Below are 25533 nucleotides of genomic sequence, written 5' to 3'. Positions count from 1 at the left end.
CCGAGTGAATCGTCAGCACTACCACTGCCTCGACCACAGTGCTGAGTCTTGCTGTGTCACTTATAATTTCATGTCTAGAGGTTCGTAGACAGGCTATAATAAGGCTGTAGTTCTGATATTTCTGAAAGTTCTCTACTCGCAAAAAAAGTCAATTTCTGATACATAAGGGTTCGTAGAATGATTGATTCGGGTTAATGTTCACATGGCAAATGTCAGCGAAACTGAAACTTCGTATTTGCTCATTTCACGCAAATACTTGAGATGCTGACAATAGTTGGTCCGTAGGCTTCCATCTGACGTCGTAAGTGATGGCTACTTGTCAATTCTTCATTGAAACATCTCTGTTTATATTGTTGCTATCTCATTTAAATGTTCGCCTCGATCGCTCTTTCGTTTCGTAACCCCTTATTTGGATTGAAGTTATTTTGAAGCAAGAAGGCGCCTATTTACTCCTGGTGCCCTTGCGTTGTGTTACGTTGAAGCTGTTTATAGTTGATATTTGGTGATACGAGACAAAAATGTACTGTTCCGCTTTAGTAATACCTTACTGATTGATTGCATCTCGTCGCAAAAACACAAATTGTTTGATTTTATATTAGTTCTAATAAATCAATTGAAACTTATCTGTCTTCGACTTTTAGATCGTTTTTACACAGACGGGCACTCGGGCAGGTGAACTTGTAAAAATTAGAATCAACCCAGAATGTAATTATGACAAAGTATTCAGCCCACAAGAAAGTAGTTCTATTGTTTCTGCAGTCTTAGTAACTACAAGCCTTCGGTGAACCCCGAATTTTGGTGGAAACACAATAACAAAAGTCTACCACACATCTAATACATTACCGTAGAATACTTCTGGTGCAGAAAATGACCTGTGCAACAACAGCAGCGTGAAAAGTACTAAGCTACTAAAACGAGATTCCCGCACTACAGACAGGTGATATTGAGTATTTACTGCATTTCAGTGTGGCGTGACTGCTGTGCGAGTCGGGCTTGTCTCTTGACCTCCACCGAACCCCTTAACACTGTCTCATCGAACCCATGGAGTTCGCTTGAACCCAGGTTAAAAACCAATCTTGCCATTCATGGCCTTGTATAGTTGGCCATATGAAGGATGTTCTAAGGCGGTATAATTAGAAGATTTTCAATACTTTTAACAGCTGAGATATTCGGTTGTCGCGGCAGCTCAGCGTTTATTTCCAGGGGCCATCCTGGTCTCTAGTCAGAGTTGGCCGCAGTAGTCATCGTCGTCACTGAAGTAGAACTAGTCTAAAACAGTGGTTCTCAACCTGGGGGCGCACCCCCCTTGGGGTGCGTGAAAGCATCTGAAGGGGGGCGCGAAAAAGCGGTCAACTGATTTTTTTTCGCGCTCTGCGCGATTTACCTCCAATTCACGCATGTTTCTCTATATACAGACCGATTTTCATATTTTGAATTCTCTCATCAACAGTCATAACCTCCCATGTCATCAAACGATCTGTTGGGGCTGCTAGCATCCCGGTTGGTATTTGTGATTGTTATGTGACGATAAGGGGGGCGCGAAATTTTTCACTATCATAAAGGGGGGGCGTGTCTAAAAAAGGTTGAGAACCACTGGTCTAAAACCATAACAACTTGGAGTGCACTTCGTTACTGACCACCGCTGTCTTCGGTACAGCCCGTGCAGATTACAGAGGTGGTCAAAGTAGTCAAGAAAGCTACTCAAGTAGAAGTAGTAGTAGCGACGAAAAAATCTACTCGAGTACGAGGAGAAGTACTTCCTTCATAAGCAACCTAAAACTACTTGAAGTAGAAGTAGAATTGACTGAATTTAAGTCTACTCAAGTAAGTAAGTAGTGAAAACGATCTTAATTCGTTCACATGGTTTGTCAAAAGCTGCAAATTGAGATATGCGGAAGGTGTAGAGAGCTTGATTCATATTGATGCATCCCAGGAGGACGAGGAGGTGTCAATTCTTGACAAAATAAACAGTCGTCCACATCATGGGATGTAAATGATAGTATTGATATGGAAATGCCATATTAATTCTTTGTTTACTCGAACATCCCGTTTTAGAGAATATCATGGCATGGCGCCCTCCCCCATATTATAAGGCCCCTAGTTCAGTCGAAGAACAATACGGAGAAGTTGTGTCGGATGCTTTAACACTTTGCGCGATTAGTCAATTAGTTAATTAAAAATATGGCAGATCGTAAAAATACCATAGTATGTAGCTTTATTTTCGGAAAATATAGGGCATTACTACACTTGCTTTTATACTTCAACATCAACATGTATGTTTTCCTGACAAAAGAATTGAAACTATAATTAGAACTCAACGTATAATACTCGTAATTGAAAGAAATATACAAATACTACTTCTAAAAGGCGGGAAATATATTTCATGTCTTTTGTCATTGTATCGCATTTTTGTGGTGTATTGAACTGATAAAAATTGCTAATAAACCAATGATGATTGTCCAGAAAGTTTCAACGGTGGTCTGCTAAAGCAGGTCTAACGTTAAAAAAGTCAAAGTCCACTTTTCCACGTCATGGGCTGCTAGGTATAATAGGTTATTGCTAGATTGCGAAACGATAGTTAAAAAAAAAAGAATCCTCCATCTCAAACGTTATGTGCGGCCATACTTACTGAGATGGACCACGCAACCCGGTATCTAAATTATATTCAGGGATACTTTCGTTAAAACATATTTGCCACTCCATATCTACTGTGCGCGAAGCGCAACGACAATTCTGGGTATTACATGACTTTTGTGAAAATTAATGGTTGGTACTACGTGAAAACAGCCCCGAAATTCCTTAGGCTATCTTTCTTATTGGGGATTAAACTACTTCTACTTGACAAACTGAAAATAGCGAAAAGTAAGTAAGTAGTTCACAAAATATTACGAAGTAGAAGTAGCGAAAAAAAGATCTACTTGAGTAAGTACCAGAAGTAGAGGAAAACTACTTGAGTACTTCCAAAAAGTAGAAGTACTTCGTTACTGACCACCTTTGACAGTTTAGTGTGTGGGATATAAAATCGCTCAACTGTAGTCTTTCATTGTACCATGTCCAAACGCAGTGCTTCTTAACCGGGCTCACACGTAGGCTACTCCAAGGGTTCGCTTGAGGTGAAGACACACACGACACACCCAACTCATACGGCAGAAGTTACACTGATCCGCAGCAAATATTCATTTCAATCTTGTTGTTTTGTGTGAAAAATCATGTTTTAATGGATTTACTTTTGCAACACTGTTGTTGATGCACAGTTCATCTTGTGCATAGGTATTCTGTAGCATTGTATTTGATGTGTAATGTGGTAAAATGTCTTGTGACTGAGCAAAAATCCGGAGTTCGCCACTTCAGTAAAGGTCAAAAGCCTCTGTAGACATCACTCCGACGCTAACCCGATACCGCACACATGATTGCGCGTTGTCGTTAGCGTCTCTTCGCGTTATTAAATTATTTTCATCAATAATTCTATCCCTGTTGAGGTCAATCGTGGGCTACTAGACCATGGGTCAGTATATCGACACGGCACTGACGTGCTATCTACTAGTAAGATATCAACGTTATGCCGTTACTGTTATGCGATTGGCCGGTAAATGTAGTGGGATGAATCCGCTATCTGCACAATGTCGGCAACACCCACCGAACGTTGACATAATCAGTATCATCGATCACGCTTTGAGGATATGCGTCGGATGAACTATCACCTACATTTCTGCAGGCGCCGTTCTGAAATTATCATGCTATTGGAATACAATCTATTGAAGCGCTTTATTTGACTTCTCATACCTGATATAATAGCAGTTGAAAGATAGTGTTTGACTATGAGTTAGATATCTACGGTCGTACGAAAAAGGATCCGCACGGATATATTATCGATCAATCAACCGTGTACGAAATATTGTGATATCTCTTCAAAAAGGCAGTATTGTAAAAGCTGGTGCCGGGCGAGGTCGCAGCTTGACGCCGAGCAGGGACTATACAGCAATCCGAGCAGAGATGAACTTCTAAATCATTTTGAGCATTCACAAGCTACGTTAGAGTTGGAATTACAGATGAATAGTTTATTCAAAATTACTGAATTCACAATAACTTGGCAATTTATTTCATTTCAGAATTAGATCGAGACACAGCAAAAATCAAGTTCATATAAAACCAGAGTTTATTTTTGTAAACCTGATAATGGAAAATGCCTGTACGCCAAGCTTGGCTCGTTTCGAACTATACAGTTATCATGTAGCGTTTTCTGGCAAACCAGAAGTTAGATTAGAATTAAAACTACAGCGTAAAGACATTCCACAAATTAGCTTTAGATTAGATGAACAACTAGAACTATTACATAATCCAAGTCTGCTCCGGGGTACGTTGTATTGATGGAATACTACCAGTTTGTAGACAGCTCATACAGAAGACGCATCGCTTTGGTCATGGATATGACGAACGCTGGTCAATCTCATTACTAGCAATCAATCACAGCAATCAATAACGGCAACGAGGCAATGCCAATTACACTACGCAGTGTTTAATCACATGTATGTGTGAATGAGTTATGCAATGTGCATGCACCTTGCATGCGTGTGGACTTATTCAGCCTGTTGCGTTTGGCATTTCGGGTCAAGTGGGAGAAAGGATTGCCCCTTTACCGGTGAGGTGACTGGTGCAAGACACGAGGACGCTATCAGTTCAGTTCGTAAATAGTAATCATCATTTCAAAACACCACAAGATTGTAATAAATCGAGCAGATTGGAAGGAGTTGAAACGGCTCGTAGTCTTTCCATGAAACATCCAAAATGGCCTACAACATGTAATATAGCGTATGTGCACGTGCAGTACATTATACACCGAATGAAAAGTAAAAGAAGATGACATAAAAAGGACAGGTGATGAAAATGAAGCGTGTGTGTCAGCGACGAAACAGATAGGTCTGCTCGTGGTCCAGTAATGCGGAGCGCAGAGTAGGTTTATTTCACGGTGAATATATCATTCAGTTGTATACTGAAGTTCTGTACCTCGAAAACGCTCTTTAGAGTTGAACAACACGGAGATTTTCCGCTTTCTCAAATAGGATTAGAGTTGGAATGGTAGCTACACGGTTTTCCCAAATTAGATTTAGAGTTTGGAATATAATCGCGAATTAGAAAGAAATATAACGAAATTCAAGTCCAATTCGTAGCTAAGGCTGGGCAAAATCGAGTACCTGAGTGATTCGAATCTGAATCCCGTATCATGCTTCGAGTCGAGTCAAGTCAAGTATTCGAGCATCACTCATTATGACGTCGCAACAAAATGTAATATGTAAAAGTTCAAATATGTACCTTTTGTGCCACCACAAAGATTATAATGTCTGTTATCCATCACATTAAACATACTTCGGTATTTCTTCGACCCTGTCGATTTCATTGCACTTTGTGACAAAGTAGTGAGAGGATCACGACTTCGAAAATGTCTTTCCAGTAACGGCCGTAACTTTGTAACATATGTTTCGTATGCTACGATGCGGTCAATCAAGGTTTCAAGGCTACCACAGTGAAAAATAGTATTGAAACCGTAATTCTCGTTGATAAAACAACTTTCAGTAGCGAGGAGCGTATAATATCAGTACTCGAAAAATCGTCTTTTGCTACTCGACTCGAATCATTAAAATAATTACTCGATTCAGATTCGAGTACTCGAATCATTGTGCCCAGCCCTATTCGTAGGGATTCAGAGTTCATGCTGATAAGCACGAGAATGGCGATTTTATGCATTGTAGGTTACAAGCTTGCCTCGTTTCGTGCTGTAGGCTGCAGTTCCTCTGTGGCAGATTTTGGCCACTAGTTGCGTAATTTGACTAATTAGAGCGAAATGCCGCTTTGTGTGTTATTCATGTTGTTTGTCGACTACAATTATCATTTATACCTGGTCGATTGTCTTGTTTTTTGATTCCGTATCTGCCGACTTGTAGCACGGCCATCTTCTAGGCTTTTTTAAGACACCGCTCGCTCGGATCAGATTGCGAGGAGGAACCTAGGTCGGAATTCTGGAGTCGATCTCGGTCGGACTATGGATAACTAACCTACGGATAGATACGCAACACCCGTCGTCACGCTTGCTTGCCCGTAGGTAATTACTGTTCAGCAATCTGAACGCAACATAATCGCTAATCCTATGGCTGCCGATCCGCGTGCTTAAATTCAATAAAGTTGATCATATTTGAAAGCTACTGTCGCACTGATTCCGCAAATATACATTAAAATCTAATCAGGGCAACGGAACCCCCTTAAAAGACACCTCGAAGTTTGAAAATCGGCATTGTTCCGTAGGTTAGTTATCTATAGTCGGACTCGAACCCGCAACCCATTGGCGTTGCAACTGTGCATCATCTCGCCACAGTGATCATTCTAGTTCTAGTCTAATTTTGAAAAAGAGCTGTAGCCTATAGTGATGATTCTAATCTGATTTAGAAAGCTGAAAATTTTCCCGTTTGCCAAGGCTGACCTGTATAGCATTTGCAGGGAAACCAGAAATTATATTAAGATTTTTAATGAGAGCATATAGAAACATTTTTCGCAAATTAGATTAGAGTTAGATTACCGGCATAGTTTCCAAGTCCGATGAAAAGGAAACGAAATGGGTCGGTAGGCGAATAAGTTGACGTCAGATATTGGCCCGGTAATCTCGAGCGCAGACTAGCAATCCGGCGGACTTGCTGTAGAGCAGGGGTCACCAACCTTTCTGCAACCGAGGGCTACTTTTGCGTAATGATTGAAGCGGCGGGCTACTATTTACTCCCGTCGTTTACCCGTACCACACTGAATTTCCACTTTGATATTCATAGCACTGGGCATGACTGGACATCATGTTATCTGTTTCTATAGCAGTCAGTCGGAAGCCTGGCATTGTATGATATCAACTAGTGCGCTCCCTACTCTGGTATTTAACTTGACACTGCAACTCTGAGCTAGTATTCCAGATGTGCATTAATTAACCGTGTTTTGTGTTTGTTTTTGATGAAGTTCATGTCCGAAAAGGCTGATTCACAACGATAAGTTGAACCATAGACGCTTGCAACCTTCATAGCTGCTGCACATACACCACTGTACTTTTCCGTATCAACAATAATGCACCAAACGTTTGCTGCAGACTGAGGTGGGGGTCATTATGCATAGTTACAATTTCAATCTCCAACTGTTCAGCATCCAGAAATGACAAGATTTCATCATACCGGACAGCAGCAACGATTACAGAAAGTTACAAGCATGGCATATTAAACTGCGTTGAGTGTAATCGATACAAGCTGTGCCAAAAGATGCAATACGTAATGGGTATACAGATATTGAAAATCTGCTAGTACATCACGGTTATCTGACTCCGAATAGTAATATTGTTTACTACTTCGGCATTGTCCTGGTCGTCGAGCTATCGTAACGGAACCCTCCACCATTTCAAGAAGACCGTGAACGGCATTCCGTCATGTCGCCTGTATAGGCAATGCGCCGTATCTTGAATTTCTGGTGATTCTATCACATACATCTATATATTACTAATTGTAATTGAAGATATTTTTAAGTGTTTATATATGTAAGTTACATGTTAGTGTGTTTTAAACAAGAATAGCTGAATCAATCAATCTATACATCTAAAAGCTCACTGGTAATAATCTGACGAATATTAGTAAATGCTGCTATTCCACCTATTTTCAGAATGGGGTCGCGGGCTACTCATCTAGTCCTCGCGGGCTACCTGGTGCCCGCGGGCACCGGGTTGGTGACCCCTGCTGTAGAGTTTTCACAGGTGAAAACCTCGCCCATCCGAAATGTCGTGTTGTAGTAAATAGTCGTCCGTTGGCTGAGTGTTTTTAATCGTGACGTTTTTAGACGCGCAATATTTTTCTTTCGTGTCGTGTCTCGAGTTGTCTTTATTTAAATCGTAATCTCCAAATCAATACCGAGACACGTTTAATCCGCGGTGTTTCCTGATTATCCACCACGACCACAGTCGAAAGTGCTTTTCCTAGATGCCTTATTTTCGGACAAGTAGCCAAGTCCCGCTGAGCACGATTGGCAAACCGTTATTTTGATTCATAATTACCGCCTACGGGTAAACGTAGCCCATATCCTCAGTGACGAAAATCGCGCTCAAAATGTGTGACAATATTTCGTACCATGGATCGGGCACAATGTGCAATGTGCGGCAACAGTATATAGTTTGAAGATGCTCTCGGAGACGCAGAAATTCAGTGTACAGTTGAATAATATATTCATTTTGAACTAAACCCGAATACTATTTGCGGACGATTGCCCCTGATGTGTGCCAGCTGACAATGTTCAGGTTTATTTCATTATCAATGTATTATTCAATAGAATATAGTTTGTAGAGACTCATAGGGACTCAAAACTTCAGTATACAATTGAATAATATATTCGTACTGAAATAAACCTGAATACTATGTAGTGGCTGACCAGTGCCCCTGACGAGTGTCAGCCTACAATATTCGGGTTTATGTCAATATTAATATATTATTCAATAGGGTATAGTTTGAGTTTGACACAGATTACCTATACTACAACTTAAGCGAAGATTTATCTTAGAGGTCGATATATCAGATTATGGTCTGGTATAATCTCGAGCGCTGACTAGTATCTATATATTCTATCCTGTGGCTTCTGCCTTCAGTATCCGTTCATGAACGATTTTATCGTTTCAAAACACCACAGCACTGCGATACAATAAAAAGATAAGAAGGTGTCGAAACGACTTGTAGTTTGCCTTTGAAATCAGACACCCACCTGAGCATAGGCGATGTAAATAAGAGACATGCACATTAGGTGGAAAGAAATAAGGGATAACATAACATACTATAGCGAATAAAATGAATGACCCGTGTGCTCTATAGGCGAGGTCAATATGTCAGTAGGAGGTCCGGTGATCTTGAGGGCTGACTATCAATTTTATTATATTCTGCGTTGAAGGTACCGGCTTCAGTTACGCGGCGAATTCGGATAGTTCTCCGTAACGTATGAAGGCAATTGCGCTCCTGATTGGAACGTTACTGAAACACCACGCATTGATTGTTGTAATTCCAAAGCGCCTTTGAATTTGTAACACCCTCAAACTATCTTGTCCTTTTGCGAAACTTGTTGCTTACTGGCGCTAACCTGTTCCAAATGACCGCTGTTGCCATCTCGGCTACCCAGACACCTCGGCTATCAGTCTGGCAGTCATTGAAATGTTCATCAGATTACACACCACAAGATTACGATATAATGAAATGATAGGAAGGTGTTGCAACTACTCGACACGAAAAGTCTTGTGCCATATATAATACGTGCTTTCTTTCTGTGTTACAGGGTATGGAATTGAATGCTTTGTATCAGCAAAATATAGATCTGGGAGTGAACTGGCCGCTTTTTGAGCCAATCAAGAACAGTAAAGAAGTCGACGTTCCGAACAAGTTTGGATTTGAATCTCAGGTAAGGTTCGCGGTCCTCCATTGCAAGCCACTCGTAATTGTTCAGCAGAGTCTTTTTTCGACTTTTTAACATTTTCATCAGTATTTTTCTTTATTCACAGTAAAACTGATACGTCCACAATCCCCAATGAAAATGTCGAGATTATTTTTATTTATTTATTTATTTTTATTCTATTTTTTTTTTTTAATATTTAAATAATATTTACGTTTTTTATATAAAGTATTCATTTCCATTGTTACATTTCAGGATTACATCGTTGACGGCGAGACAGGAGAGTTTCTCCCGATTTCACGGACCAATGTCGTAACTACTGCAGTGAACAACAATGAGGTGACGTCATATGTCTTGTTTTTAAGCCTATTATACCGATTTGCATACAAAGATCGTCAGTAATGAAGTACTTCTATCGAACCACTCCTACTTGAACACGTTTTTAGGTAAAACTACTCAATTTTGACACTCTGTATTTTGAAAAGTAGGAAGCAGTTTTGTGATATGTTTGCATCACTTTTATGTGGGAAATAGGTCCTGTATCATGGTGACTGAATCTATTTTCAAGATTCCCATATTTGTAGTCATTAGTATAAGTAGTGTAACACCATAACCTCTTGAGTAAGTAGTACAAGAAGCTAGGGTTACCATATTTTGGGATCCGGTAATGAGGACACTTTTACAAATCACAAAAGTTGGTTTAGCAGACGAGAAAACTATGATTCTAATTTTTTTTTTATAAAGGTTGACGAATTCCCAAAAAGAGGACATTTAGGGGTCCCTGCAGGTATTTTTCAATTTAGCTGAAAAAGGAGGGCAGATCCTCCTAAATGTGCACATATGGTGACCCTAAAGTTGGCAAAACCTACTTGGAGTAATTTGAAGAGTAGAAGTACTTTGTTACTGAAAGATCTGGTCACTGAGTGAAATTCATGGTGCTACTTCTACTTCTACTTGAGCAGAAAGCTGACTACTTTAACTACCTCTAGTTACACAGTAGGGCAACAATTGTCACTATTTAAGCTGTGATTGAGCAATGGGCAGTAGGGTTGTTCATAGATAATATTTTTGTTTCAATTTTATTGCGATTTCAACACATTAAATCTGGCTCAAATACAACCTGTAGAAGCGAAGCCATTGAAGTTAAAAGATCTCAAATATGTTCAAAAAAATATTTTCAAATTTTACTGACAAACCCATGAAATTGTTAAGTTTTCTAAAAAACGATGTAGAGCAAATTTGGCACAATTACAACCAGTGGAAGCGAAGTTATTGATGTTTAAAATTTTGGATTTGAAAAATAGTATTTACCGTGGGTGGTTGTAACATGAACAATTGAAGAATTTCCAACCGTAAATACTATTTTTTATCAAATCAATAAATTTTTTACTCCAATAAATTCGCTTCCACCCTTGTCATTTAGCCAAATTTGTTATGCATAATTTTTTAGCCAACCTAACAATTTTATTGAATTGCCAGTAACACTTGAAGAAAAAAAGTTATTTTTGAACAAACCTAGTGAGCACTTAGCAGCAACGGGTACAGTAGTGTTATTTCATGGCATTTTGGCGTGGATAGACCGCCAAAAAGTCCATTATCTTCTGTTATTTACGTAACCTGCAATCGAAAATTCTACGTGTTAAATCAAGAATCTAGGCCTAGAACATGGGAGACTGAACGAATTAAAGTTTTCAAAGAAATCAACTTCTCTTTAGACTCCTGAATTCAATCTCGATGAATTTTTGGAATCTGGAATTACATCGGACCCTCAGGTACTGTCCGGTTATCCTTTGATGAGTATTGTTGCATTTTTATTGCTTGATGGTTACCGCATAATAATATTGGAAAGTGTCTCTATGATTACCTGGTAAATAAAGAAAAATTCCCTACTATATTGAAGCATTTAGATTAATGTAGAGCGATATTGTATGCATGGGGAGATGAGATGACAAGATGATTGGTCAAAATATCAGTGGCATTTCCTTTGATTTAACCTGTTGAGTGAAACTAAAACGCCCAGTATTTAATCTATTTGTTGTGTTGCAGAAAGTCTTGGCGAATTACGATTTAGATCAGTGGTTCCCAACGTGGGCGATATCGCCCCCCAGGGGGCGATTTGGCGATCTAGGGGGGCGAAAATTACGAAGGGGGCGATAGGGGGGCGAAAATAGACAAAGGGGGCGACGGGGGGCGAAAATAGCGAAGGGGGCGATAGGGGGGCGATGACGCGTCAAAACGGCTGACCTTTTTTTTTTTTTTTAGTCATCCACCTAGCCATTCGGAGAGAAAAAACGTTATTTTCAGCTCTGAGCAGAGAAAGATGACCTTTTTTTTTTTTTTAGTCAACCCGCCGGTGATTACAGCCTGTATGCCCAATTATCGGTGCACAAAATTTGGGGGGCGATGATCGGTGTTGACCTTGAAAAGGGGGCGATGGGTCGAAAAAGGTTGGGAACCACTGATTTAGATTGATTAAAGCATGTTCATTCACTCCCACAACGCGCCAATTTCAACCAATTATGTCATTTACACATTGTTGATAACATTTATCTCAATCACAATTATCTCAGATAGTTTCGCGATTGAAGGCGTCCATTCCAAATTAACAGTCGGAATAGTGATGAATTTGACTCTACCAAAAGGGTGGGGAACGTTATTGCCCCTAATCAAGCAATAAGTCGGGCTGGAAACAAAGATTGAGCACTCGAATCTGAACCTGGTATTAATTCTAATGATTTGAGTAGAGTAGTAAGACATAATTTTTTCCAGTACTGAAATTCTATGCTCCTTGTCAGTAAGAGTATAAGAGTAAATTTATCAATGAGAATTATAGTTTTGATACTATTTTCCACTGTAAACCTCAATTGGTCGTACCGCAGCACAAGAAACGTGTAGTACAAAGTAATGCTACTCCGGTCAATACATCAAAAAGTAGGCCTATTATTTTGCTCTTAGGCCTATAGCCCCCGGGCAAAAGTTAATCTCAATCAAACATCTTTTACTTGGCATAGGCTACAGAGATTCAGTTATTTCGATTTGGTTGAATCGACATAAGATTATCAAAGTCGTTATTTTTGGATAGCTTTTTGGAGGTACCGAACTTCAATCCACAATTGAATATTACATTCGTTGTGCTTGTCATAAATTTCGGGGCAAAATATTCAACACTATCACGACGTTTGATAGATAATTCGTAGCACTTTACATTGTTTTCTAGAAATGTGAAATCGCTGGACTTATTACTGACCTTATCAACCATACTAATCGATAAGGGCCGATTGATATGTATTACTCAAGCATGCGCACCTGTTTTTTCGAACCCGCATCAAAGTTATGTAAGCCAGAACGGCATTGTTAAGTTCGAATGCCGCTTTGTGTGGATTTAATGAAAGGATTGTGATGATAATACCGTACCCAAAAGACGGGATTCAATTCAAGAATAAATTTGTTTAAACAAGAGATGTGTTATGACAAGTGAAAGTTACTGCTCGCTCGCCTCGTGATCAGTTCAAGTGCCATAATGGTCTTTTATTTCTTTTGCAGGGTATTCAACTCATAAATGGTGACAACACAGACACCATAGTAAGTATATTTAAACCATAAATGATCATGATTCTTCCAATTGCACACTCTTATTGATTTAATAATTAAATATTGGCGTTCAGCAACTGTGTACACATTTCGCTACACGCTTTCTTATATTCTAAAGTCAAACTCATACATTGCGGATCATGAACTTCTTTCAAAATCATTACCAGTAATTTTACCAACACCGACGGTCAAGTGAGTCAAGTGATTATGGTTGCAGGCCTACACTATTTTCACTTCTACTTGAACAGCTTGGAAGGCAAAATTAATTACTTTTTACAATTTGCATTTTGGAAAGTGGTTTTGTGATAATTTTGCATCACTTTTGTGACTGAAACAATCATTTGTTACTATAGATATAATCCGTTACAAATTTTTTAAGTTCATGTTTTTAAGCAAAATCACATACTTTTTACACTCAAGGTTTTGTGATAAGTTTTCATCACTATTATGAGTGAAATTGTCATAGGAACTTCGTGAAACATCCCTGTAGGCCTCTCAACGTAACTGAATGTATTTTCGAAATTCATACCGATGTACCTTTTTGTACTGTCATAACTGCTAAAAGTACACGATCCCTCGCCCAAATCTACTTTTTGAAACTACCTATTTCAGCATTTTAGACCATTTATATTCCACTTCCACTTGAAGTAATGTTGACATGTCTCTGAAACTGTTATTTCTACTTATAATTGAGTAGAAATTCACAAGATAACTTCTACCATGATCACTTTGACCACCGCATGTAAAATTTGTAATCAATTCAGAATAAAGAGCTCTGGGATGACATTGCTACGTTGTCTGAAGCTTACCTCGCTCTTGATTCTGGCGAGTGCGCCAAACAAGAAATGTCTGCGAGCCCGATGACACAACATACGCCGTTTCAGGCTAGTCAATATCAAAGGTAATTCATATCGCTATTGACTTACAATCTTACTAGGATTATACTGGATGGATGACTTAGACTTGGAAAGCCTTCCCAGGCTATATCTGCACCTTCCTTGTCCAGCGGCATGTACACATCTCAGGGCTGTAATCAAGTGACAAGGCTCCGAGTCACAAGGCAATATTAATTTTACAGTTTGACTCGGGTCATGTCGAGTCATTTTCAATTCACCACCGAGTCAAGTCCGAGTTCAAGTGAGGGCGCAAAGGTCCAAGTCGGAGACACAGTGTTGACTCTTAAGTCCGAGTCCAAGTCATGGTGTTCAGTGTTCAGACTCTAGTTCAAGTAATGTGGGACTCACATTTTTAGAACTCTGCTTGGGTGATATTGAATGTCTCACAGACTCGAGTCTTAACACGATAATGCTCAATATATTTCTTAACATGTTTATTCAAACAGATATGACCGAAATGAATCAAGTCATATAGAATGACTCGAGTACAAGTTGACTCAATATACAACGTGACTCAAGTCGAGTCATTTTCTGTGTTAAAAATAGTGACCGGAGTCAAGTCGAGTCACCGAAAAATTGCTACACGAGTCGTTACGAGTTACAACTTTCAAGTAAAATATGGTGTTATAAGCTCTTCAGAAAGCTACATATGATTCCGATATTTATGGATGGGTGTGGAGTGAACAAATGAACTCAATTTTTTTGTAAAATTTGAAAAAACAGTCTTTGAAATTTCTTTCAGTGACGTTTTCAACGGCTCATCTCAGATCCAGATGCCTGAGCAAAAACCAGTTGCTAAGGAACAGTGTAAGTGCATTTTTGCTGTTTGATATACGAAATTTCATGCTGGTGACGTCATATTTTGTGATACGATTGTTGATATACAATGTTCTTTCCAATTCTCTACTAGTTGCTGACGATTACCTCTGACGAGTGTCAGCCGAAAATATTCGGGTTCATTTCAATATGAATATACTATTCATATGTGTATTGAAGTTCTGTACCTCCAAGAAGCTCTTTTAATGTTTGGAAGAACAAACTACTCGAACCAATTTCTGAAAATGGGTCTAGATTCTCGATAAAAGATATTAAAAACGGCATGAATTGACTATACAGTAATGAACAATAAATCTATGTCGTAACGACGTAATATCAGTATGAGTTTATTAACAATTTCATCATTTCACAACCCACAAGACTGCGATACAATGAAAAGATAGGAAGGTGTCGAAACGACTTGGAGTAGTCTTTGGAATCAGTCACCCACCTGGGCCTACGCGATGTAAATAGGAGGCACGCACACTGAACGAAAAGTAAAGGAAGAGAATATAAAAGGACAAGCGACAAAAAAGTGGAACATGCCGTGATATGTCGATATGTCGGTTCGTGATTGAGGGCTGACTAGTATTCATTCAGTAGAAATTGTTTGCATTTGCTGAAACCCGGACATGCTTGATGACTGGAAACTGGAATATTACGGTTTATTTCAATATATATCATTCAATTCAAGTTCTGCAGCCCAAGACTCTCTTCAAATATGCTATTCTAAATCAATGTAATTTTCCAGACGTTAACATTCCATACCCCAATTTCCCAACCCCACCCTATAACGAACAGAGCGACCATGCCACCGCATTCCCTACGGATCCCATCAACAAGTTAAGCCCTGCCAGCCTTGAGGAGGTCAAGCTGACAGAGATGATGATGACCCAGCAACAGAACGACTTGCTGCTTCAACTCGACAACGTGACCGGCGTCCCGAATGCCCCGCCGTTAAACGCGGAGCAAGTTTCTGCCCCCGGGGGGTGGTTTTTGGACGGTGACGAACCCACGACTAACCTGACTGATGTTTTGGCGGAGCTGGACATCATGAATAACATGCAGAGACAGGTAATAGATTGATTTAGCTGCGCTTTTATGGTGAAAAAGATGTTTCCAAATAATTTTTAATGATTACAACGTTGAAAAATTTTCAATGATGATTTTTAATAGGGTTACCATAATTAGGTCCTGCAGGAAATTGAAATGTCATCCGAGGACCCCTTAATGTCCTCCTTTTTGGGAATTCGTCCTCCTTTATAGCTTTCACAGCCAGGCTAATGGACAGGCACAACTAAAAAATGTCCATGAATGACTCTGTGGATGTCCGAGCGGGTCTCTCGGGAGTAGAACTGAAGAACTGCCCTTTTTTTTAGTCAACACAACAGGATTTCCCATAAAAATTTAGAATCGGCAGTTTTCTGGTAATGTGAAACTTGTGAAAAGTGTACTCCTTTCCAGATCTCAAAATATGTTAACCCAATTTTAATGATATATTTTTTAATGATTATTTGATGAAACTATACCTGTCAAATTTAGTTATCGTTTGTCTGTTGTTTTTTAATCCTTTTGCTTTGTACAGTTTGATTAACAGCAATAAATAGGCAAAATCATATATACAGTCGCCTCCGCTTCATTAAGACACCTTGGTTCCTCTCACTTTTGGCTGAATTAAGGAAAATCACTAGTTCGTTTTATGGTCATGAGTAAAGAGAGACAATGCATAAAAAAATCCTGTACTGTTGTTGGCCGTTGGGTACTAAATGAACTTCAGCTGTGCTATACTGCAGCAATTGGCACTGATCGCAAAAAAGTTATACGTTCAAGTTAGTTGTTCAGTACATATTGCGACACCAAGCGATTCAACAAATACTGTTTACCATATTACAGTGTAACACTCACATATAGGGCTCACTTTTAAGTGCAATTTCACTTTTTATGCTGAAAGGCTAAACTTTCTTTAGCATTCTGTTCTACGTGTAGATGTCCGTCATTGTTTCTCCGTAATCACTCATCTTGTGTTAAAACAATGTACTGTGTCATACCTTGTAAGTTAACGATAGGAATTGCGTCCAATACCATTACAATGAGGTACGAAAGGTCCTCCTAGAATGTTTTTTTTTGCACGCACAAACTGTGTTGGAGCTTATGACCTTTTTAGCTTGATCCAACCTCAGTTTAATTTTAGTTTCATAGAAAAGTTTAGTGAAACATTGAAATTCCTGATAGCAGTATTGTTAATTTCAGCCCGGACCTTATATGGACCCAGCCAGTGCCCCATATGTTCCTCCACCCCTTGGAATGGAAACTATGAGTCAGGCTGCGATGGGGGTGTGCTCTGAGTCAGAATCATTGGATAGCGGTAAGTCTGTGTTCTGGTGATAGATTGTTGATATACAATGTTGTGTCCAATTCTCTACTAGTTGATGACGATTACCCCTGACGAGTGACAGTCGGGAATATTTGGGTTTATTTCGATATGAATTATTCAATTTTATGTCGGTGATATGTGAAGTTGATTGCTATCGTTTGATTTTGATTTCCAGGATACGCGGATAAAATCATGGAGGTGGACCTCGACATTCATGAAATCTCACACGGTAAGTGTATTGCCAATTGCAAGATACAGACAACTCAAGATGCGTTCACTCTATCACATATTAAACCCTGTCTTTTGCTTTCAGTCGAGACAAACAACACACCACTTACCGCTCGCCAACAGCAAGAAAGGTAAAATTTTTAGTCACCTTGACTTCTTCAATCACACATAGCACAAGGTACCCAACTTATAGCGGCCCGCTGTTGGATAGCTAGAAAATTTTCAGCTTTCGCGAATTAGATTAGAATTCGACTTACTGAATTCTCAAAAACTTGGAAATTGAATGAAATTCTTAATTAAAAAGAACTGCAACGACTATCAAGCTTGGTTCATATCATATCAAAGTTCATTTTCATACGCATGAGAACGACAAATGTCTGTACACCGAGCTTGGTTCGTTTTGCACTGTACAGTTCCAGACTTTTACAAACTTTTGGATTTTCAAAATTCACAACTAGAACCACTCGGATTTCAAAAGTCACAACAAAACTAGAACTGCCCAAAAAGCCGTCCAAACTATCTAGATTAGTAGTTTGTACAAGCATTTTCAGAAAAACCTAAATTAAATTAGATTAGAATTAGATTACTGGCTTTTTGCTCTAATTAGACAACTAGAATTGTCTAATTGTCCAAGTCCGTTCTAGGCCTAGTTTTGCCTAAAAAACTGAAAACTGTTAAGTATTATTATTATAATTATTAGTAAAATCGTGATGCTGACGCTTATCACGTCACAGGTTTTGTGCGCTACTTCTTATTGTAGGGAATTTTAATCAAATAACTATATGCTTGAATTGTATATTCATATTGAAATGAACCCAAATATTTTCGGCTGACACTCGTCAGGGGTAATCGTCAGCAACTGGTAGAGAATTGGAAACAGCATTGTGTATCAACAACCGTATCACGAATGTCAGCCGTAAATATATGGGTTCATTTCAATATGAATATATTGTTCAATTGTTTATTGATGTTCTCTGCCTCCAAGACGCTCTTCAAATAACTATGTATACATCGTTTAGTCATGATAGTGACATGAACTAGTACAATAAATATGAAGACTGTCAAAAAAGTTTGAAAACCGAGTTTAAATTACGTTTCCAGAATCAAGAAGATGAAGCAGCGCGAGTCTCGCGACAAGAAGAAAGCCAGGGAGCTGAACATCTCGCTCACTCTGGAGGAGATCATCAACACTCCGGTGGAGGAATACAACGAGCTTCTGAACCGAGCCAATCTCAACGCAGAGCAGCAGTCGCTCGTGAGGGACATCCGAAGACGCGGGAAAAATAAGGTAACGACTACTTCTACACTACTTAACAGTTGGCAGCAGGGTTGTAACCAAGTCCGAGGTTCCGAGTCACTTTTATAGTTTTGACTCGAGTCAAGTCGAGTCATTTTCAATTCCCCACCGAGTCAACTCCAAGTCAGTGAGTAGAGGGCAGTGTCCGAGTTATAGTGTTGTGACTCGAGTCCAAGTCATTGTGTTCACTGTTCAGTTTTGAATTCAATCCGGTCCAATCCTCTTTTTCAACTCTGCTCGAGTGACATAGAATGACTCGCATTCATAATGTCGTAATTTTCCTCAGTCCTAACAGTTTCTTGCCCTATTTCCAAGTATCAGGACTGATAGACGAAATACCAAGAGTGTGGTGGATTTTTCGAAGTTACAATGAAATAACTGTCTTGGCAGTCCGAGTCTCGAGTCATATGACTTGGTTCGAGTCGTGCACAATGACTCGAGTACAAGTCAAGCCAAAACACAAATTGACTCGAGTCGAGTCATTTTACGCATTTGTAAATATGACTCGAGTCAAGTCGGGTCACCAAAAAACCCTGGTTTGCAGTGCCTGTGACGTCATGATCGGTGATATGACTGTTGATTTACAGAGTTTTTGAAATCTCTACGAGTTGCACACAATTACCCCTGACAAGTCAAATATTTGTAGCTACTTGAGTACTTTTCAGACCTTTCCCTTTCTGCATCTACTTGAAGTAGTGCTGTCATCACTTGAAAACTGATATTACGTGAAAGCAATATAAATGTACAACGTAAAATCCAGGTTGCCGCTCAAAACTGCCGCAAAAGGAAGATCGAAACAATCTCGTCAATGGAGATGGACATCGAGGAACTGAACGAAAAACGCAGGGATTTGATGTCGGCGAAAAAAGAACTGGAGGCCACCAAAAGCGGCATTCAAGCCAGATACAATCAGCTTTACCAGCAAGTGAGTGATGCTTACACGATGGTGATGTCATAGTTGAACATGGAAAACTAGAAAATTTTCAGCTCGGAATTAGAATTGCTGATTTCTCAAAATCCTAAAAATTGAATAAAATTCATGATTGGAAAGAAATACAACAAAAATCAAGTCCAGTTCTTATCAAATCAGAAAATCAGGAAAATCAGATATGAGAATTAGACTACATGCATTTTGCTCAATTTCTCAAAAGTGTTCCCTTTTTCGGATCTCACCCTACCTAACAATTTATTTTGACGTGTTCATGGGAAACGTTTAATGCTGTCATGGGGAGCGCTTGTTTTGTTGCGGAGCGTATACCGAAGAAGCACCAACCTATCCACTTATTTCCAGATATTCGACTCGCTTCGCGACGAGTCTGGCTTGCCCTACGACCGGTCTCGTTATTCGTTGAAGCAAGTTGAGGGTGCCATCATTCTGGTGCCCGGGGCATTCGGGGCTGGACAGGGCAACGCGTCCGATTCGAAAGCGCCGGTGTCGTTCTTCGATCTTTCCAAAGTCAAGATCGAGAAAGACGTGTAACTTTTCGCATTGTACTATTCACTCTACTATCTTTTGCATGATATACGGTGTTTCCTAACAGCGATTTACTATGGGATGTGATTTGATCGATGCTACGTTGCACTTCTGTTTATGTTCCGTGTAATACTAGTTCCTGCAGCTTTTAAATTGATATGATAAACATGATTCATGGATATGTCTTGTGCTGGATATCTTGAACTGAAAGTGGACATTGGACGTGTCGTTATTTTGTGACTTACATTTACTCGCTCTGTGTTGCAAATACAATTGTCTGGCAAAGTTATCTGGTAGGGCCTCGGGTGATTCGAATCGTAATCGAGTATTAAAGTATCACTTGTAATTCAGTATGAAATATGTGTAAAGATGAAATATATACCTTTCATGCTACCACAAAAAGTATAGTGCCCGCTCTACATCTGTTTAAAGATAGTTTTGTGTCTTTTTGACCGTACCTATTTCATTCTACTTTGTGTCAATGCCGTGTGTTGATCACCACTTCGTAGAAATACCATATCCACTAACGAGCGTGGCTTTCTAGTTCATCTTTCGTGTGCTGCGATAAGGCTTGTACAGCAGAAAATACTATCGAAACTGTTAAGTCAGTTTTTGATGTTGATGGCAAGGCACACATGATTTCAGTACTCGAAAGAATCGTCTCTTATTACTAGACTCGAAACATTGTGCTCAGCTCTACCAGTAACACCCGCAGAATTATGCAACCATAAAGTCTTACAGTGCTATGATATGAGAAATGTAGTAGCCTATGTATCATGCTTGCAACGTTGATGATTGACCACTTGACCAGCGTAGATTGTTAACAAATCATCAATGAAATAATGTGGACTTGTCGATCATTGTGAAGTGCTTCCTCAAGTTCTTGATAAACGATTTGTGGCTCTTATAGTGATCTCACTACAAATAAGTTCCAACGATTTTATTTAGTCGAGCCTTGATTATTGTGTGTGACTCAGCGGATGCTTATGGCGTTTGTTTTTGCACTCGGATTCAAAATGGTTTAGTGTCACAATAAACTTTGTAAGATATGTATATTGTGGATGTTTTGTATTCATAGATTTCCACTGTGCAGCGACGTAGTATTCCAGTAGTTTTTAGCGATTGCTCTATTTCCCCTGCAGGGTTGTAATGACTCGAGTCACGATTTTTTGGTGACTCAAGTCATTTTCTCGAAATTCGGAAAATTACTCGACTTGAGTCAATCTGTGTACAGCCGCGACTTGTACTTGAGTCATTGCGCATGTCTCGAGACTCTGACGGCCAAGACCAACGTTTCATTGTAAAGTCATTGAGTAGTAAAGTTAACGAATTATCGGTACAGGTACTAGTAAGTGGGGAAAATTAGAGTATGATGAATGCAAGGCATCCAGTAGCACCAAGCAGAGTTGAAAAAAGCCTGCTAAAGCCATAAAAGTGAGATTGACTCGTGACTCAGTTACAACCCTGTCTACTTTATACATTCTTGTTTTCCAATGACAATTTAGAATTGCAGAAGATAGTCTTGAAAGAGCACCATCACATCCCTTCAATATAGTCTATAATTTATGAATTATCACCGAAAAACTGGAATAACTCCGCTTATACGGCTTGGAATTGAGTCAAATTTGTTTTGTATAGTTTCTGAAGACAGCGCAACAATTCCATGGGGTTGGCGGAAAAATTTGAAAAAAATTGTTTTTTTTATTTTTGGGCAAATTCAAAATTTTCAAACTATACAAACCCGCGAATATTGGTTGGAATGAATTCAAATTTGGCTTGCGACGTTTTTTAAGGCAACCTAAAGATTTAATCACGTTGCCAGCAAGATTCAGGAAAAAGGGTTATTTTTGAACAGCCCTATTGCACAATCTACAAAGCAGCAAGCAAGCTCAAATAAACCAGTCAAAACTCATAGTCACTTCTGGTAAGGAATTGAAGTTTCAAGATACATATCGTAATTATTTACATGGAAATTCGGCGCTTCCAATTCAAAAGAATCCTTCCGCAATCAAACTTTGCACGCAAAAACTTTTATTCAATATACTGCCTTCAATCTGATATCAAAAGATCGTTTTATAGGATTGTGGAATCGTTCCTCTCCACAATTGACCAAATACAGGCCACACACCGGTCCAGATAAAACGGGGCCAGGAGTCTTCTACAAGGACCATTCTGTCAGGTCGGCGACATTTGCGAATGCATTTGTAATGAACGATAGACTCGTAAAAGTGCCCGGTACACTTTTCCTTACAGCTGTTTGCTGCGTGAAGATCGTCTTCCACAGAAGCCAGGCAGATCATCTTCTTATATAGTCATGGGGTCTGTAAGTGAGGGGCACAATATCAGAGGTGTTCAGAGTAGTAAACGTTGCTATACAAGTAGAAAGGCGCATCAAAACTACTCTAAGTGGAAGTAGAAAACATAAGAAATGAAATCTACTTAAGCAGTTTCAAAAAGTAGAATAGGTCAAGGGGATGCATAAAATTATTAATCTGTCTAAAACAACGATGCCAAACAATTTTTGCTAACTTCCAACCGGTAGAAGGGAAGTTATTGCAGTTGAAAATTTTGGATTTGCAAAAAAATAGCCTGCACGGTGGGGTAGTCCCGGAATTATGAATGAAAACTCAAATAACTTCTACGGGTTGGAATAGCGTCAAATTTGTTTTGCATCGTTTAAGCAGACAACAATTTCATGGGGTTTACAAAGAAATTTGAAAAATTGATACAAAATTTTCTGTAATAAATTCAAAATTTTTAAACTCCTGAGTTTTCGCGTCGATCAGTTGAAATCGAGCCGAATTTGGTGTGCAGCGTTTCTTAGGCAACCTAATAATTTATTCGATGAATTCCCGGAATCCGGGTAAAAAGTTATTTTCGAACAACCCTGCTAATATTTTTCAAGTTCTAATGACTGACCAGTGACCAGTATTTCTTTTAAAGTGTGATGTCAACCCAAAAATTCCCACTCACTGTATCCACAACTTGGGAAACGCGTTCACTTCTTCTTCAGAGTAATCCCAAATCGATTTCGGAATCCTGCGCGGCGCCGGTATTTCTCCCACGATATTTTCAAGGATTTCTTGAGGAACGTTCTGTTCAAAATACAACCGGTTAATTCCATTATAACTTAGTAAGGGCTGTAATGTATACTCTCAGAATTGTCCGATATTTACAAATGTTGTTCTTTTTTTGAATTCCGGATACATTAAAAAAATTGAATTGAAAAATTTCCAGCGGTTCAGAAGATAATGCGATTAAAAAATTTCTTGTCACTAGGTGGCGCTGCATGCAAAAATCTTTAAAATCCATATTTTTTGCTTTAATGATGGTGGAGAATCAATTAAAATGTCCAATTATACAATTGAAAAAAATCAACTTTTTCTCTCTAAACTCATAGGAAAAAAGTTACAGAAGAAAAAAGATTGAGGGGCATGCGAAATTGAATATCCATGTTATTGCAAAATGTACTTTGAAGCAGTGCATGATTGATAAAAAATAGGATTTTCAAATTAACCACAACGAAATCACAAATAAATTTGTCTTTCCATTGCATAATTGGTCATAATAGTAGTTGTGGTGGGCAGCAGTTCAATGTCTTTGCAATTTTGAATAGCAATATCTTTTGAACCGCTGGAAATTTTTTCATTTTTTTCAATGTACCTAGAATTCAAAAAAGAACAACATTTGTAAATATTGGACAGTTCTGAGGGTATGCATTACAAAAGTGAAAAAATTTGCTAAATTATAATGGAATGAGTCAACCAGAGCTGAAATCACAGAAAAGATTACGACGATTATGATTACTCACTTCATCCTCAAAAACGTGACACCGGGTGAACATGCCCCGCCTGTGTTTCATGCTGGTCTTTGGAAGAGCGCTGTACACATATTTTCTTGTGATCTGAATCGAAATCATTGTTTCACGGTAAGTCAAGGTGATGGAAGTGAGAAGCTACTAGCTACCAGGGCTAGGTAACATGATTTGAGTTCAAATCTAAATTGAGTCTTAATTGTAGTTATTCAAGTCAGTTAGCGAGAGATGGTTGTTTTGAGTATGTACTCAAATTATATGGCCCTTGTCACTACAGTTGATTTATCAACGAAAATCGTAGTTTTTTTTTAGTCAACAACACACATTGTACTTGACGTGGCAACCCTATGTTACGCACTCTTATCAAAGAGAACGTGCAATGAGTTGGTGAGTGTGCACAGGCGCATGAAAAATTAGAGGGAACATTGCTCAAGGGTTATTGAGAAAGAAGTTTCTGAAGCCAGTGTTGGAAAGAAGTCACTACCGTGGAGTCAGCCGAGTCACAAGTCATATCGAGCCATTGCACACTGGACTCGAGTCGGACTCTGGCTCATCCAATACTGCAGCAGCGATCCACTGATGTCATTTAAAACCATATAATACGAAATCAATCTCACCCACGTCGAGTCGATTTCATGAATTTGGTAGGCTTGCATCTGCAGGAACCCTTTTCTTCTCCTGAAATGTGGTCAAGAAAATATTTCTAATTGCTTTTATAGTAGGAAAATGATATAATATTCACCGTATATGCTGCGCTTGTACACATCAAGTTATGACTTTTCCCCGAAATGATTAAGCAAAAATTACAGTATAGCAAGTATAGCAACAAAGTCAGTCACATCTGAGTTCAAAGTATCATTTGGGATTCGAATCTCAAATTAACCTTTCTATCACATGAATATAGTGAAAGATAAAACTGAACGTACTAAGCCATATTTATGTTACCCAGTGTGAGAAGAAAATGTCTTTTGTTCCCATTTATTCCCAGACAACGCGATTTCTTTAGCGTTTACTATAACCACGTGGTCGCCAACGTCACTTTGAGGATGGAAAATTGGCTTGTGTCGTCCTTCAAGATATCTGGAATTTAAATCATTAATTTATCCGCTACATGAGCATGATAACTCTAATTCTAACTATAATATAGGCCAGCATACTTGGCAGTAATTGCAGCAATGCCACCTGCAGGTTGCTTATAAGCGTTGAGTATATACCAGGCTCTTGAAAATGTTGCCCATTGCTGAATAGCAAGGTTATGTGTTACCAAAATTGACTGCCTATGATGCATCATATATTTCTCACCTGGTTCGAACGTCCGAGAGACATCTCACCAATATCTCACCTAGAAATCAAAGCGTACGCCGGTACGCGTATAGGTATACCCTGTTTGTATTGTACTATGCTGTAGCAGTAGCACACTAGCACTGTTTCCGTCTGAATCTGACGACTTGCAAAAGTACAAAACAACCGGACCATACACTGACGGTGACGGTGTTTAGCAGAGATGAGTGGATTTGAAATTTCTATGTCCTAATCCAGTCCAAATCCGAACCTTCAAATCCAAATCCTAATCCATATCTTTTTCATATTCAAGTCCATGTCCAA

General features: G+C 39.1%; 2 protein-coding genes across 3 annotated transcripts in view; one reads left to right on the top strand and one right to left on the bottom strand.

Moving 5' to 3' along the window:
* LOC145432918 (uncharacterized) overlaps positions 1 to 21167 on the top strand; it is a 33633-nt gene extending 12466 nt beyond the window's left edge. For both annotated transcript variants that reach the window (XM_080309753.1, XM_080309754.1), the window contains exons 3-15: positions 9325 to 9447; positions 9694 to 9777; positions 11154 to 11210; positions 12982 to 13020; positions 13794 to 13930; positions 14668 to 14732; positions 15493 to 15815; positions 16992 to 17106; positions 17291 to 17344; positions 17429 to 17474; positions 18445 to 18631; positions 19401 to 19565; positions 19932 to 21167. In XM_080309753.1, coding sequence (XP_080165879.1) covers positions 9325 to 9447; positions 9694 to 9777; positions 11154 to 11210; positions 12982 to 13020; positions 13794 to 13930; positions 14668 to 14732; positions 15493 to 15815; positions 16992 to 17106; positions 17291 to 17344; positions 17429 to 17474; positions 18445 to 18631; positions 19401 to 19565; positions 19932 to 20120 — 1584 coding nt within the window. In that variant the 3' untranslated portion in view covers positions 20121 to 21167. The remainder of the gene's footprint in view (positions 1 to 9324; positions 9448 to 9693; positions 9778 to 11153; positions 11211 to 12981; positions 13021 to 13793; positions 13931 to 14667; positions 14733 to 15492; positions 15816 to 16991; positions 17107 to 17290; positions 17345 to 17428; positions 17475 to 18444; positions 18632 to 19400; positions 19566 to 19931) is intronic.
* A 961-nt stretch (positions 21168 to 22128) lies between these two features.
* Positions 22129 to 25432, bottom strand: LOC145432925 (large ribosomal subunit protein uL13m-like). Its single transcript, XM_080309764.1, has 7 exons — positions 25231 to 25432; positions 25086 to 25168; positions 24874 to 25008; positions 24546 to 24606; positions 23926 to 24018; positions 23088 to 23209; positions 22129 to 22435 (listed from the first exon to the last, which is right to left on the bottom strand). The coding sequence occupies exons 1-7, from the start codon at positions 25252 to 25254 to the stop codon at positions 22411 to 22413; spliced, it is 543 nt and encodes a 180-aa protein (XP_080165890.1). The 5' UTR covers positions 25255 to 25432; the 3' UTR covers positions 22129 to 22410.
* Between the last annotated feature and the right edge of the window lie 101 nt (positions 25433 to 25533).

This window comes from Botryllus schlosseri, chromosome 2, assembly GCF_051294905.1.
Source record: "Botryllus schlosseri isolate E-star chromosome 2, Bs_hap1, whole genome shotgun sequence".
Lineage (NCBI taxonomy): Eukaryota > Metazoa > Chordata > Ascidiacea > Stolidobranchia > Styelidae > Botryllus > Botryllus schlosseri.
The sequence above is the reverse complement of the archived record's forward strand: the minus strand, read 5'-3'. Positions and strand labels throughout refer to the sequence as shown.